The 16,742-nt window shown below is 42.6% G+C and overlaps 1 protein-coding gene across 1 annotated transcript; it reads left to right on the top strand.

The window, feature by feature from the left end:
* The first annotated feature begins 7,444 nt into the window (after positions 1-7,444).
* Positions 7,445-9,247, top strand: LOC117709857 (C-C motif chemokine 7). Its single transcript, XM_034504260.2, has 3 exons — positions 7,445-7,600; positions 8,249-8,360; positions 8,720-9,247. Exons 1-3 carry the CDS (start codon positions 7,525-7,527, stop codon positions 8,823-8,825), a joined length of 294 nt encoding a protein of 97 aa, XP_034360151.1. The 5' UTR covers positions 7,445-7,524; the 3' UTR covers positions 8,826-9,247.
* Positions 9,248-16,742: the final 7,495 nt, after the last annotated feature.

The raw sequence follows: 16,742 nt of genomic DNA, 5'->3' as shown, positions 1-16,742 counted from the left end.
AGGAGGCAAGTTGGATACATTCATTTTCCTGTTGCTGCCAACACTATTCCAGAATGTCTCATCCTTTCCCATAATTCTCAGGCTTCCAGACTCTGTTTATTGCTCAATTCGAAAGCCATTTCTATGATTTATTGCAGCAGTGCCCTGCCCCAGGTACCACACTCTGTATTAGTCCCCAGTTGCCACTAACGAACCACCGTAAACCTAATGGCTTAAAACAACCAAATACATTAGCATGCAGTGGGATTGTTAAGGCTGCAAGTCTACACCAGAGGCAATCTAGCTATGGTCCCTTAAAAAGTTTGCTCTCACAATCCTTCTCCCCATCCCCCCTTCCCTTCTCTTCTAAGTGGGGGGGAGGGGTCCATTCCTCTAGTTATCCTCCTGAGTATTCCCCCACCCTGGCACATCAAGTTTCTAGCTAGACCAGACAAGGCAGCCTAGCTATAAGAACATATCACTAGAAGAAAATAACAAACAAACAAAAAACAAAACTTGCCCTTTGAAACTTCTAGAAACTACTTTTATATATTCTCTCTCCCTCTCTGTCTCCCCACTTCTCTCTCTCCCTCCCTCCTTCCTTCCCTCTCTCCTTCTGTGTGCATGTCCCCTGCTTCTCTAACCACAGTTTTTGTTGTTGTTTCTGGCTTTTTGAGATGGGGGTCTCACACTGTGGCCTTGAATCTACCACTGTAGCACAGGTTAGCCTTGAACTCATGGCAATCCTCCTGCCTCAGACTCCCCAGTGCTAGGGTATAGGCATGCACCATAACACCTGCTGTGGTCACATCTGTTCTCTAATTCAACCTTCTTGCTTTTATATGTAGGAAGCTTTGTGATTGTCCTGAGCTCATTTTCACATCCAAAATGATGTCCTATCTCAGGGTCTTCATGTCAATCACATCCTCAAACCCCTTTGCAAGGTCATGTAGGACATGCACAGGTTCCAGGTGTTAGGTTAGTGTAGTGACACTTGAGAGACAGAGCTGCCCTTCAGACTGCATGCTTAGGCACCAGGCAAGGTTTATATTCAGTAGCCGGGCATAGTCTGGTTTGCTGAGAAGACAGCCAAATAAAAGTGTGGATGTTACCTTTTGTCTGGTACTGTGTAGGTAAAGGCTGCACTTTGTAACCCAGCTGCTTTCTAAGTGGCTGGCACAAGATGGTTTATCCTGATTGTACATGTGGTGTGATTGAGTGATGCTTAGGACATTAGCAAATCATACTTCTGGTTTTCCCTATGAAAGTGCAGAAATGACTGGAACATAAGTCAGCAGTTAGCAGAGACCCACACTAATAAGGTGGCAGCATCCAACTAGCCAGGGGTCGAGACAGAAGAGAAGTAGAAGCAAAACAAGCAAACGGCATGCACAAGCTCCACTCCAGTGGACCCCGACTCCACTCTCTCCAGCCTGTTAATACAGGCTCACTCCAGTGGACCCCGACTCCACTCTCTCCAGCCTGTTAATACAGGCTCACTCCAGTGGACCCCGACTCCACTCTCTCCAGCCTGTTAATACAGGCTCACTCCAGTGGACCCCGACTTCATGCTCTTCAACCTTTCAATAGAATCTCACACCAGGGACTCTCCATGGAGCTTGCAGGCCTTCAGCCTCAGACTGAAGTTGGGTCATTGGCCCCTGTTTTCCTGAGGTGTCCAGCTTCATGGACTGAATAGCTACTGGAATGCTGGCTTTCCAGATGTTCACTGGGGAATTATTCATCGAACAGTTATAGAACTCAGAACAATCAACTATCTTTTATAATTATGCACACACATATATGTGCATGTATATATATATACATATATATACATGTGTGGGTATATAACTCATATATAATATACACATGGAGAGAACCGTAGCTAATACATTGTGCTAACATACTAACATCCTTATAAAATGAGAGCACACAGGCAAGCCAGATGGTTCAGTAGGTAAAGGCACTTGCCACCAGGACTTAAAACCTCAGTTCAATCCCTGGGACCCATATGGTAGAAAGAGAGAACTGATTCCTACAGGTTGATCTCTGACCTCCAACCAAAAGCCTTGGCAGATGTGTGTGTAAATGCACAAGTAAATAAGCAGATAAATAGAGTTTTAAAACTGTTGTGTATCTGTCTGTCTTTGTGTGAGTTGGTGCCCAGAGTGCAGGCACCTGAGGTGCCCATAAGGTATTAGATCTCCCCTGGATCTGGAGTCACAAGCAGATGTAAACCACCTGACATAGGTGTTAAGAACCAAATTTGATTATCTGCAATATTTATTCTTAACCACTGAACCATCTTTCCAGCCACTAAACGTAAATTAAAAAAAAAAAACTTAAATATACAACTTTCCAAAGGCTTCTGGTGTGGAGTGTTGAAATAGGGGAAGCTCTTCTTCCCATTGGTAGGTCTTCAGAGTTTCCCAGAAGACCCTGGTGGCACACGGTAACTGAGACATATGCTTCTTGGTCTCCTCTTAGGCAGGTTACTGGACACTCCGTGCTGCAGCCTCTGGCACAGGTTTTCAAGGTATCTCTTGTTCTGATCTAAACTTGGCCAACTTCCAATTAGGGTGAATAGGAATAAGAATTCAGGAAAGAAATTCAGGGTCTTACAGAATCTGGTGACACAGCTGATGTTCCAAATCAAGCACTGACATGGACTTTTAAAGTTTTTTTTTTTTTAAATTATAACCATGCAGAAAAATTATATATATATTTATGAAGTCATCATCATTATATCTGTCTCTGTCTCTCTGTCTCTGTCTTTGTCTATGTATCTGTGTGTGTGCATACATGAGTGTGTGTGCACACGTGTGTCCCATGAAACAATTACCATCTTTAAATTGAAACCCCTTAGAATCCTTTCTTCTGGCCTTTTAAATATAAATTATAAATCAATAGCATATAATTCAACCACCAGAACTTTTTTCTCCAATCCATCTGTAACTTGGTGTCTGTTGGTTAACTTTATTTGGTCTGCCCATCCCCCTGCCCCACTCAGTTTTTAGTAACTACCATTCTACACTCAGCTTTCATGAAGTCAACGTTCATGGTTCTCACATGAGGAAGATCACATGAGACTGGTTTTCCTGTGTCTGGCTTATTTCATGTACCCTGATGACATCCGGTTTCAGCCATGTTGCCAAAGGTGACAGGGTTCCATCCATTGGTGGCTGATATCCACTCTATTACCACAACATCTTCATCTACTTATCAACCAATGCTGGGCCATTTCCATTTCCTAGCTGTTGTGGACCATGGTATTATAAGCATGGAATACAGATGTCTCTTGGCATAGTGATTCCTACCCCATTGGCTTTATGCCCAGGAGCAGGGTTGCAAGACTGCCAATTCTAGTTTTTAATATTTTGAGGAACTACCATACTGTTCCTGACAATGACTGCACTGATTTGCGTTTCCATTAACAGTTTCAAGGGTCCCCTCTTCCTCCACATCTTTGTCAGTATTATTTAATTTTTGACATTTTTTTTTTTTTTTTTTTAGCAATAGCCCTTCTGACTGGAGGGAGGTTTCACTGTGGTTTTGACTTGCCTTTCCCTGATGTATTCATTTCTTTTCATGTTGTTATGAAAAAAATACCCTTATTCTAAGAGAAAGAGTTTCTTCTTAGTTTTATCATCACAGGGAAAGAGATGAGAGCAAGAACTTGAAGCAGGAAACCAAAGCAGGAAAGAGCGTGATAAAGACAGACTGCCGGTCAGTTCCCTTCCTCTACTCACACAGTCCACGATACCAGCCAGGAAATCGTGCCACCCACAGTGGGCAAGTCTTTCCATTTCAATTAATCTAGCACAGACAAGATAACTCCCACAGGCAAGCACACACACACACAGGCTCACACAGGCTCACACAGGCTCACACAGGCCCTCCTCCCTGGTAGGGTAGCTCTGGATTCTGCTGACAATCGACACTAACCATTATACCTCATGTTCAGTAAAGTTGAGGACTCTTTTGTTTATCTATGCCTCCACTTAGGGAGTGGCTTTTTAGATCTACTGTTTATACATTTTGTGGTGGTATGAAGATGAGATGCAGTCTCAGGTCATCCAGGCTAGTTTTGAAATCATTATGAAGCCAAAGGTGGTCTAAAACTCCTGGTCCTCCTCCCTCCACCTCCTAAGTGCTGGTATTACAAGCATGGACCACCACATCTGGCTCTTACAGATCATTTCCGATTAGATGTTTTTGTGAGCATCCTTTTGTTCTGTTTGTTTTGGTTTGTGTTGTGTTTTGTCTTGTTCTCCACTACAGAGTTGATCGGGTTCCTCACACATTGTTGTTAGGAACCCCTTATTGGGTGCAATATTTCCTCCCATTCTATGAATTAACTTGTTAACCCTGCTGATTGCTTCTTTTCCTGTGGCTTTAGTTTGATAAAATTTGATTGTCTGATTCTTGCTTTTGTATTCTTTGCTTTGGGATCTTATCCATAAGCTTTGTGCCCATTCCCACATCATGAAACATCTGTATGCTTCCTTCTAGTCACTTCATGACTTCAGGTCTTACATTTTATATCTTTAACCCGTTTGAGTTGATTTTTGTGTACTGTGAAAGCTGGGGTCTACTTTTATTCTTCTGAAGATAGATCTCTGACTATCAGAGATAGACCCAGCACTGCTTGTTGAAGTCTCTCTTTACTGGAGGGCATGCCCTCCAAAATTTTACTGAAAACCATTTGACTATAAAAGTATGAGGATGGATTTTTTAAAGGTTTCGAACAATAAATCATCTATCTGTAGAGGCTTTCAGTTGGACAAAGTGATGTAAAGAAAGGAATTGGTAACAAATGTGGAGCTCTCATTTAAGCCTGGGAGTTTTGTCTTAAAAGAGATGTGGATCAGGTATGGATGAAGCAAGGAAAACAGCCAGAAAAGCACACAGGGAAATGTGGTTTGCCTATACCAGTAGCCCAGCACAGCAGCAGTAGGGCTGTTAAAAATCTTGTTGCCAAGATAATCAGAAGCCCAAGGTCTGTACCAGCTGGGATAACTACTAAAGACAGGCATGTCTACCCAGCTCCAGCACTAGTATAGCCAACGGGTGGAAATGGACATAAGAAACCCATAGATGATAGATCTTGAAGCCATGGTCAAGGATGTTCATCCTGAGAACAAGAGCACAGCTCCTGGTCCAGGAGCATCTTTCCTGATGCATATGTAGAAGCACAAAACCACTGAGCATCATCTCTCATTGCTGGGTTTCATGGGCACATCTGCGTGGAGGCCAGAAGTCCAGATATTGTTCTTCAGGCACTATCCACATTTTCTTTGAAATAAGATCTCTCACTGAACCCAGAACTCACTCAGTGGGTCAGGCTGGCTGGTGAGAGGGCCACAGAGATCTTGTCCCTTCCCCAATACTAGGATTATAGGTTTGTACTACTTTGTTCAACCTTTAGGTGGGTTCTGGGGATCAAACTGAGGTCCTCATGCTTACGTGGCAAGTGTTCTACCAACTGAACCCTCTCCACAGCCCCACTGCTTGGATTTCTCCCAGTTTTGCTTTCCCAGTAAGTATGTATCGTGTCTTGTTCTCGGTTCCCGATGCATACGGAGAGTCAGGAACAGACCAGTGAGTCATTTTTTTAGGAACAATCACCAGTTTTTATTAAGAACTATAAAAGTCATTTTTTAAAGACTTCATTCTCTTTTAAATTTTTAAGATGTTGGCAAAACCATAAGCCACAGAATTCACCATGGTTTCCATCTTTAAACATAGTTTTGGAATTAGTGTTGACATACCTAACATCATTGAACAACAGACCTCTAGGCCATTTTCACCTTATAAAAGCCAAACTACATGCTCACTAAACAAGTTCCTATTTCCTTCTTTGTCAGCTAACTTCTTTATTGTGCGAAGATTGGAACCCAGAGCTATGTGTATGCTAGACAAGTATGCTAGTACTGAGCTTACAAGCGCCAGTCTTTAGTTTGATATTTTGATGTAAGTACTATAATGGGGCAAAGTAATGATATCGCATGAAGGTTTTGATTTGAATTTTCCTTTTCATTCTTATTTATTTACGTATGGGAACCTGACATTGAATTCAGCACCTCACACACGCTTCCAAAGGCCAGCAATGTGGAATGCCTTTTTCAGCGTCTGTTGTCTATCATCCTTTAGAGACATCTATTGATACTCTTTGTGCATTTTCAATTCAGTCGTTTGGTTTTGCTTTTGCTACTGAGTTGTGGGAGTTCTTTATATTATCTGGATGATAATTCCCAACCAGTTGTCAGTGATATACTCTGTGACTGTGTTTTCTTGGTTCAAAGGTTGGATCGTCACAGTATTGGCTGATTAGAGTCTAGGTTTGCATCTTGGTCATGAAGCCTGGGCAGGTGCTCATACATAGCATGTTTTACATCCCTAGACTCTGGAGTTTTTTGATATGATGTCTCACCGTGGAATGTAGACTAGCTAGCCCCAAGAGCACACTCCTCCTGCTCTAGCCTCTTACATGCTGAGACCTGACATTAAAAATATAACACTACATTCAGCTTGACTTCCCTATGTTCTTTTACTTAGAAAAGATATTTTCATAGCTAATCATATATTTGGAAAACCACAAGATTCCAAGATCCAAACTCTTCTGGACAGTATTTCTGGGAACAGAAGCTGGGCCCTTGCTATTGTCTAATAGTCTCTCTGCTATCAAGTTACAGACCTGTTTCTATACAGTGGTTTAAAAACAAGTCTGCAGGTTTCTTTATACTCACTTGCTAAGAAGTTTTGCCTATGCGCCTGGAGACTTTAAGGCATCATGTGAAATATGCGGTGGAACGCAGAGAAAGAGGGAAAGAAAGGAAGCCAAAGAGCAGCATCTGGTCTAAACTATAGCTACTAAGATTCTTCCAGACACTAAATTTAGAGAGAATGCTTTGGGATGCTCCTCAAGCTCAGCCATCATCTACCTACAACCAAGTATTGGCTAGCTGAAGCCAGTCAGCTTTCCCACCTGAAACCCAAAGAAAGAGTTGTTTTGTTCTAAGTCACATAGTAATTAAAAACTATATTAAACACGGGGTTCGAAAATGCTTTATGTTTGTTTGCTAACGTCTTTTCCTCCAAGGTTTAAAAAGTTACCAGGACTTTCCACCTTCAAGCACATTTTTAAATCCAGCCAGAATTTTAGTGCCTGTTTCTGGACTTAGGGCTCCTTGGGATGTTGCTTGAAGGGGGAAATCGGAATCCCTTGACTCTGCCATCTCTGTTTCCTTCCTCATTCTGCAAAAAGGCTTTTCTTTCCAAGAGGAGCTGAGCTGCTGGGAAGCCAGAGTTCGCAGTACAGTGTTCTATCTGGACAGAGTTACCACCTCATTTTCCATTCCTGGTGCTTAAATGGAAATAAGCCAGCATCAAATGACACCCTCTTGTGATTCATTTCAAAGGAAGATCCCTCCCTATCTGCTGCCTATAAAAGAGGAGGCAGAGCTGCCAGAAGAGCAGAGAGGCAAGGCCAGCACAGAATCTGCCAACTTTCACTGAAGCCAGCTCTCTCTCCCTTTCTCCACCATGCGGATCTCTGCCATGCTTCTGTGCCTGCTGCTCGCAGCCGCTGCTTTCACCGTCCACGTGTGGGCCCAACCAGGTGAGACTCAGCATGCCGTCTTTTTCCCAGAGCATGCTATACCTTCTCTGGGATATTTCATGGACCATTACGGAATGAGGCTTACCCATAGTCTCCCCTTATCGGCTTTGCCAAAGTAAGTCAATTAAAAGAAGGACAAGAAGCCAGTCCAATGACAGTTCCAGAACTTAAACCTGATTCCCTTAGGACCCATTTGTGGAAACAAGATAGTTCCTGCCACAGCTGCTTCTGTGGTGATGGGGTCATCAAATGGGGGTCGGGGATGATGTGTGTTCTCAGGTAGAAGAGGGAAGGGGAAGAGGCTCAATGTCTAGTGGGTGCTTTATCTAGCCCAAATTTCCAGAGACAGTAGTTATGCAGAGGCTGTGTCACAACTAAACACCATTTCTTTTATTCTAAAGGGGGACTCATAACCAGTGTCTCCTTATTCTGGAACTGGGGCATTATACTAATGCTTTCCAGTGACACCCATAATCGTCATCAGCTCTTTTTTGCCTCTATTGACTGGCACATAACCCATTTAAGTGAGAAAGAATTGAGGGACATATTAAAGAGGAGAGACATTAAGCTAGGGTGGGCATTCCTTTAAGCATCAATGAAAGACCCACAATCTACCACAAACAACCTTTTCTTGTTCTTTCATTGTAGATGGGTCCAATCCATCCACATGCTGCTTTGTCAAGAAGCAGAAGATCCCCATGAAGTATCTCAAGAGCTACAGAAAGATCACCAGTAGTCGGTGTCCCTGGGAAGCTGTTGTGTACGTACATAACCCCTGCCTTCACCCACTCAGTGCTAAATCATCCCTGAGGCAGTAAATAGGATTTTATACTCAATGTGTAGAGACTATATCTCTAACACAAACTCACATAACTTTCAGTAGGAAAACTGAAGCCCACCACTCTCTTCAGAGCCACCAGTTGAGAACTTTCTTTTCCCACTAAGAACCAAGGGGCCTTCTCTTTGACCAATGAGAACTGCATCTTCCCACCAGGCCCTTCTATTGTCTTACCTTCTTCCACCTCCATCCCTGGGTAATGTCATCAACTTGGGGTAGTGCACCAGGCAGGGACTCACAGGATAAGTTACATACTCTCTAACTGAACCCTCTTCTTTCAGCTTCAAGACCAAGAAGGGCATGGAAGTCTGTGCTGACGCCCATCAGAAGTGGGTCGAGGAGGCCATAGCATACTTAGACAAGAAAATCCCAACTCCAAAGCCTTGAAGACATGTGTCTGAACAGAAACCAACATCAGAGCCAAGAAGCAAAATTCCTCATCCTTGTCATTTCTGAGAACTGTGCTGGAATGAGTTGATTACAGTCCTAAGGATCAGGAGCTGTCTGTAGGAATGTGAAATGGTCTAAGGAATGGTCTTTAAATTATTGATATTCTTATTTAATTTGCCACGTACATTGGTGTGATTCGAATGTAAAGCCCTGGAGATCTCATGTCACATTAATGTTGTGTTACCTGCAGTCCCCCCCCCTCCTCCCTATTTACTTTGCTCCTGTATTGTGAAGGGGCTTTGCAAGAATCAGGGCAAAGATTTTATTTAAAAACTTTTAGGATAAAATCATAATGTTATGATACTGTGGGATTTTTTAAATGTATGACTACTGAAGTTTCATATAAAATATATTTTTGCACAAAAGCCTATCTTTAATGCTCTCTTTTAAAGGAACAAAATAAAGTTGGAGGGGTGAATAGGGTGGCAAGAAGCAGGGTGTGGGTGCAGAGGGAGGGGTGGGGGTCAGACGTGGTAACCCTGGGCCTTAGCGTAGGCTGAGCTTAGTTGTGAAAGCCAGCCAGGCTGAAGCTAGAAAAAGCCAGGTCCACAGTTTTGCATCTGACAGCTGACATCAGCTTTAGCCACTTTACCAGGCACTTTTTTTTGGTCCCCAAAAGCCATGGCTTTTCACACAATCTCTTATTGCACCAGACTCCTATCTGTCTGGTCTCCTCACAGACCCCCAATCCCTCCAGTCCAGAATATCAAAATACATCTCTGGCTTTGACAATGGAGATGCCAGGCCAACATGACCTTTCAAAGTCCCTTCCATAGCTGAGAACCACAGGAGTCTTCAAACAGCTCTATCTCTGTCAATTAGAAAGGGCTGGGAAGGTGAAAACTATGGGCCCAGTACAAGATTCTAAGAGATCCCTGTACCTTCCAGATGAGCCTCCATGAAAGCCCCAGGTAGAAACATAAAGTGTCAGAAGAGAGCAGACACCTTGGTGGTAAACTGTCAGTGACGATACACTGATGCTCCAGCCAGATTTAACAGAGCTTTCTGCCTCTCCTGCAGCCTCTGGGGTCAGGCCCTATCTCAAGTCAGCAAGAGGCAGACTTTCCAATTCTAAAAGAGCCACCAGGAGGCAGACTAGCATCACCCAAACTATCATCTTCCTGTTACAAACACCATCTGAAAGTGGTGCCAGATAGAAAGGAATACCAATGTTAAGCAGAGAATCCGTGAATTCACAGTTCAGGGAGGAGGAGCTCCCTGTGCCAAGGCCAAAGAAACTCCTCCTGTTCCTTTTCTTCATCTTTCTCGAATTTCTTTCTTTCTTTCTTTCTTTCTTTCTTTCTTTCTTTCTTTCTTTCTTTCTTTCTTTCTTTCTATCTTCCTTCCTTCCTTCCTTTCTTTCTCTTTCTTTCTTTTTTTGTGTTTGTTTGTTTGTTTGTTTGTTTTTCGAGACAGGGTTTCTCTGTGTAGCCCTGGCTGTCCTGGAACTCACTCTGTAGACCAGGCTGGCCTCGAACTCAGAAATCCACCTGCCTCTGCCTCCCAAGTGCTAGGATTAAAGGCGTGCACCACCACCGCCCAGCTCACGTTTCTTTCTTACTTACTGTTTGTTTCCTTGGTTTTTTTTCTTTCTTTCTTTCTAGTCTATTTTTAACCAAGTGCCCAGGTTGTCCTAAAATTCAGTATGCAAAGAATGACCTTGAATTTTCATCCTCCAGCCTATAACTACAAAGGGAGGAAACAGTTGTGTGTCCCTACACACAGTTTTTGAAGTGTTGGGGACCAAGTTGAAGACTTTGTGCATGCTAGGCAAGCACTCTACCCACCTAGTGAGATACACTACCAACCTAGTTTCTCATTTAAAGGAATTTAAATCTTGTTTGTCTTCATCTATGCCCTGTAGCTGTCAGCAGCCACGGACAAACTGGGTTCACCTGAAAGGAGGGCTGAAATGAAGAGGAGACAGAGGGGCAAGAGAAACATGGAGCCAAGACAAAGTTCTCTTATCAAGGCTCAAAGTTTAATATTCAACACACACACACACATATATATATATATATATATATATATATATATATATATATATATATATGGTAAGCCCCACCGTACCCATCCTTTGTTTCAACTAGATTATGTCGAAAGGCAAGGTCAGTTCTAGGTTGAGGAACTAGCAATGCAAATAGTCAAGGAAAAAGGAAGCCAATAAAAGTCCTGTGATCACTCCCGTGATCACTGTTTCTAAGGTGCTAATCAGGATGATCAAGATATTGGAGCCTACTTCTCTGTCCTAGCCCAAAGCCATATTCATTCCTGAAGCCTACTTCTTTGTTCTAGCCTAAGATTTAGATTCCTGCCTGAAACTACTTCCTTATCATGGCCCAATGTCAGATTCCTGCATGAAGCCCATTTCCTTGTCCTTGGCCAATGTCATATTTCTGCCAAGCAGCCTCAAAAGCTCTCCACAATGTCCAAGGCCCTTTAGGCAAAAAATAATTAAAGAGAAATCCAAAACTCTGACCAGAAACAGAGGGTGATCCATAGCTAAGTGTCAATGGGATTCAAAGACTAGATGGGTTATACCACTAATGTATGAATTACAGAGCATTAGTAGTCTTGAGTAGTCACTAACCTGACAGACATGTTTCTTTAAGTGAGAAGGTATAGTAGAGCCATGGTGCCCATGAAAGCACCAGCACCATATAGACACTAAAAATAAAAAGGAAATGAGCACATTTTCACATCTAGGAGCATATCCATCAAAGATGCCCAAGTGTTGCCACCAAATATATTAGTTGAAAGTGGTGACTGGCAAAGATGTCCCATTTGCCTTTGAAGGAATTACCCTACATGTCTGGATGTTATTGATAGGAAAAATTTTGAGGGTTCCTCATATTCTTTCTTTGTACATTACAGGACTTGGCTTGTGATCTCTGGCTTAGACATAAAGGGTGTCATTTGCTTGATTAACAGACAGCTGTGATGATCATGTGCCCCCATTAAAATCCCAAATGAGTGTGTCATGAGGATGCACAACTATAATCCAGCACTTAGGAAGCTGATGCAGGAGGATTGCTATAAGTTCATGGCCAGTTGGGCTACACAATGAGTTCAATATGAGCATTGAGATACATAGCAAAACCCTGTGCCTCACAAAGTAAAATAAATTAAATATAAAACTGCAACAAGTAACATTCAGCAGACTTCTGGCAGCAGGTGGAAGACGCTGCTGCCTCAGGTTGGCAAGATGGAGGCCCATGTTCCAAAGCACCAACGCTGACAGGTCCTGTCTACAGAAATCTTAGCTCCAAAGGGAAACTTTACAAAATTGTGCATTGATAATGTGCTGGTTGCTTCTGTCTGCATCTGTCAAGTTATCACTGTAAGGAAAACAGTTTAGGAAAGAACTGGCTGTCCTTGAGCATAAGAATAAAGTCCACAAATTCATACTGCAGAAAATTCAATCTGTATGTAGGTACAACTCTCTCTCTCTCTTTCTCTCTGTCTGTCTGTCTGTCTCTCTCATGGAAAAGCCTCTTAGTTGGATAAAGTGACAGGGAGCAAACATAATGTCTCACCAAAAAAGTAGGTGACGATACATTGGCTGATTGCCAAAAGGAGAAACCCCCAAAGTTATTGACAAAATCTATTAAATTATCAAAAAAGTTAGCGATCTCAGACCCACTAAAAGACACAGCCAATTCAAAATGAACATGCTCCCAAAGTCTTTAGAGCACCCCCAGGACAGATAGCATTTATCTTAGGGCCTTGTGAATGAATGCTAACCAATAGAGTGAGAGACCAAATGGTGTAAGCTATTCAAGACTAGTCCCTAAAAACACCCCATACTTCAAGTTTCCCTCCTATCGTGGTAATCTTAAGGGTAATGGGACTCAAAGATTAGACTTTGCCTAATCTCCCTCCACAAATGGAGATTTCTAGAATATTGTGAATAGCTCTCGCACTAACATCAGCATTGCTTAGACACTTATAAACAAAACACAGAGATGAAAACTCCAGCAACAAAGATTCTAACAGGGGGTGTGGGGCATAGGTGCTGCCATTGCCTGAGTGAAAATGTATGAGCTTAGAATTTCTTTTAAAAAAGAAAACCTGAAGTACTAGGGTTTGATAGGAGAGCGGGGCTAATCCTTTGGAGGCTTGAGCACAAGTTATCTTCAACACTTTATTCAGAAATGGCCAAGGAGACGGAAAGAAAATGAAAAATCTTACCAGGTCAACCAGAAACAAAGATTTAAAAAATGGAAGAGCATTCCCAGAGGAGAGAGTCAAGCCTTGAAGGGCTGTGGGATTCCCTGCCAATGAGAGAGCTGGATACAACTATGCTTTCCTTCTAAAACCTGACATGGTATACTGTGCATACATGACTTAACTTTTTGGCATGCAGGGCACTGGACAAGGTATATCCAGGTAGATCCAAATCTTCTGAGAAAGAGGATCAACCATCACCAAGGCACATTCAAGACTATCTTATGTTGCCATCGGAACTGGGTCATCTCTCTTAGGGATGGGTTAATTGTGGTAATGGTTGATATTAATTGTCAGCTTGACAGGGTCTAGAGCCACCTAGGAGACATATATGTGTCTGTATGTGTCTGTGAGGAAACTTCTAGGTTAACTGAGGAGATTGGAAGGCTCATCCTAAATATGTAAGGTACTGTTTCATGGGCTGGGGTTCTGGACTGAATAAAAGAAAAATGGGAATTGAGAACCAGTCTCTCTCTCTCTCTCTCTCTCTCTCTCTCTCTCTCTCTCTCTCCATTTGCTGACCACAGATACAGTGTGATCCATTGTCTTACATCCCTTCCACCGTAACTTAACCACATGATGGTTTGGACCCTCACACTATAATCTAAAATAAACCCTTTCTTTCTTTAGTTTTTATAAGGTACTTGGTCTCATCAATGAGAAAAATGCCTACTACAGCTATGTTCTGTCTATGAGATATGAGGGAAGGATGAACTGATAAAGACTTACTCCTCAACAGACATTCATGTGTTCCTATTACTTCCTTAGTCTAGAGACACACCAGAGTCACACATGGAATCATGGTCAATGGCATGCAGGCAGAAACTGTATCCATGCCTGGTTCTGTAAACTATGTCTCAATTAATGTAGAGGCTATCCATACCAGGTAACTGCTGTGGTTTGTATCCATCCTAAATAGCTGAAGCAATCACTATTTTGCAGAAAGTAAGTTGATTGAGCATCATCTGGCTGCAATGCAATCACAAGAAGGTACTATTGAAATTGGGCCAGCGTTGGTACTGAAGGACTGGCTAGTATTGCTATGACCAGTGGGTCCAGGGATCTAGCTGCTGTGCACCTCAGTGTCTCACCTTTGTGAAGAGGAGAGTTGATAGCCCCTAAAGGGATATGTGAAATAATGGAACAGTGGGAGGATTTCAAATAAAGACATTTGGGGACCGGGGAGATGGCTAAGTGGTTAAGATCATGTGCAATCATGAGGACAGGGTTTGGATCCCAACACCAGAATAACTAGCCAGACATCAATGCCTGAACCCACAGCTTCATGATGTAGGGGCACAGAAACAGGAGAATTGGGAAATCACAGCAGAGAAAACATGGGCTTCATGTTCAAGGAGAGACTCTTGTCTCAAAAAAAAAAAAAAATAGGTGAGGAGTGATAGAGGATATGTGACACCATCTTTTGACCTCTGTGTTCCCATAAGTGTGTGCATGCACACACACACACACACACACACACACACACACACCCCAAACCTGAGAAGCCAGGGAACCCTTGGAAAAGGGCCTCACTTTCATAAGTGGTTTTTCAGAAGAGGAAGGTAATTTGATTTCTCTAAATTTGTATTTTCCTCTTTTAAAGGTGATCTTAATTAGGAAACTAGCTACTTGGGTCATTTTAGACGTTACATGTTAGTGTTGTAACAGTTTTCTATTCCCTAAAGACCCTTGAGAACAGAGGTCCTTCTTTGGTTGCTTTGTACACGGTTAAACTGAATGTTCTGGTTTGTTTTCTGATAAACACCATGCCAAGCAAAACCAAAAACAAAACCAAAAAACAACAAAAACAAAAAAACTAAAACAACAACAAAAAATCCCCAAAATCCTACAAAAAGGAAATGTTTAAATAAGCTTATACTTCAGGGCCACAACTCAGAGCAGAATTCAGAGCAGAAACTCAAGCAGGACCTGAAGCAGAAACCATGGAGGAATTCTGGTTACTGATTCTATTGCTCATTTCGCTATCTTTCTTACACAGGTCAGGACCCGTTACACAGGCAAGGTACCACTCAAAGTGGGCGGAGCTCTCCTATGTCAATCATCACTCAAGACAATTCCTCGTAGACATGACCATAGGCCTATCTTACAAAGACAGTTTTTCAGTTGGGATTCCCTCTTCCCTGGTAGCTCTAGCTTCTACCAAGTTGACAATAAAACTAACCAGTACACAAAGGCAAGCAAGAACAGTAGAGGCTTCATGATATAGGAAAGGAATCAAGAGAGAGGCACATAGGACCATCTACCCCTAAAGTGCATTGCAGAACCTTTGAGTTTTCATTTCTGGTCCCAGCTTTCAATTCTCTCTCTTTTTTGTTTTCTTTTAAAGAAAGGAATAAAATAAAATACACATCTATGCTTCTTTCAAGGCTCTCACAAGACAGACTATGATCCTGTTTCCTTTTGTTTGTTGCGGATTAGATCCATGGCCCTGTGTGTACTAAAGCGTTCTACTGCTGAGCTGAAGCCCCGCCCCATGACTTGGACACAGTAGACACAGTCTGTAATTGACAAAAAGCAAAGCCAAGAGCCCTGATTCCAGTGACCCTGCCTAACTCTGACCTCAGAATTCCTCAGAAAACACGAAAGAATCCAAGATTGTGTTTTCCTACTGAGACACCCACTGCCTCTACTTCTCTGATGAAACCCCTCCCCCACTGTTCACCAGACACACAATCATGTCACAGGTGAATGGAATGTCTTTCCTGATGACTGCTGGGAAGCAGAGAAAAGGAAGGCCGGGGAGCTCCACGTCTTACCCTTGCACTTGCCAGGAACAGCCAGGCAGTTAGATGGAACAGCTGCTGAACTTGGAAGTCTCTGTATTTATTTTACTTATTCCCATTGAGGTTTCTGGATTGCTATCAAAATCCAGAGCTCAGTGAGAAAAGAAGATAAGTAAGCCACTCTGTAGGACCCACAATGGAACTATAGAAGTATTCCTGCTAAGTGCATAATCACTTAATGACGTCATCCAGGCACCTCTGATATCAGGAACGTTCTAAATATCTTACATTACCACAATTTCTGGAACTCCAGACCTCCACAGTGTGCAACATGGGAAATTTCTAAGACCATCTCTAGGGTATGCTGTCTTCCTTGGAAGTAGTGGGAAGTCTGGGAGGCAAGTGGAGAAAAACATCTGCCCAGACAGTCTCTTTCTAGCCAAACCCCCTCCCTTCCCCCTTCCCCCTTCCCCCTTCCCCCTCACCCAGCTGCAACAAAATTCACTCTACTTCCTGATACCAAATGCTGAACTGCCAGATGCTGAGAACCTATGGAGATCTGGCTACTCTTTCAAGTACTTTCTATATTAATGAATTTAATCCCCATAGCAATCAGCTGAGGTAGGCTTGATTATCTTTCCCATCTTAGCCTAGTAGAGGCAGCATAGATAAACTATTCGGAGAATGAAGCGTATCAGCAACAGAGTCATAATTCAACTCAGGCATACTGGATCCACTGTTCTCAAGATGTTAGGTCACCTGGAACTGATTAGCAAGGATTGAAAGATTGAGTGTTTCTGGCTTCTATGTGGTCCCATTTTAAGTAGTTGCTGATGAATTGCAGATGGAGCTTATAGGCCAGCAAGGGCACTGCAGTCCAGTC

Source organism: Arvicanthis niloticus, chromosome 6 (assembly GCF_011762505.2).
Source record: "Arvicanthis niloticus isolate mArvNil1 chromosome 6, mArvNil1.pat.X, whole genome shotgun sequence".
In the NCBI taxonomy this organism is placed as follows: Eukaryota; Metazoa; Chordata; class Mammalia; order Rodentia; family Muridae; genus Arvicanthis; species Arvicanthis niloticus.
Note: the sequence above shows the minus strand (reverse complement) of the source record. Positions and strands in the feature narration are given on the sequence as shown.

Coding starts and splice junctions, on each gene's coding strand:
- LOC117709857 (XM_034504260.2), top strand. CDS start 7,525: ATGCGGATCTCTGCCATGCTTCTGTGCCTGCTGCTCGCAGCCGCTGCT. Junction 7,601..8,248: donor CCACGTGTGGGCCCAACCAG/GTGAGACTCAGC, acceptor CTTTCATTGTAG/ATGGGTCCAATCCATCCACA. Junction 8,361..8,719: donor TGTCCCTGGGAAGCTGTTGT/GTACGTACATAA, acceptor CTCTTCTTTCAG/CTTCAAGACCAAGAAGGGCA.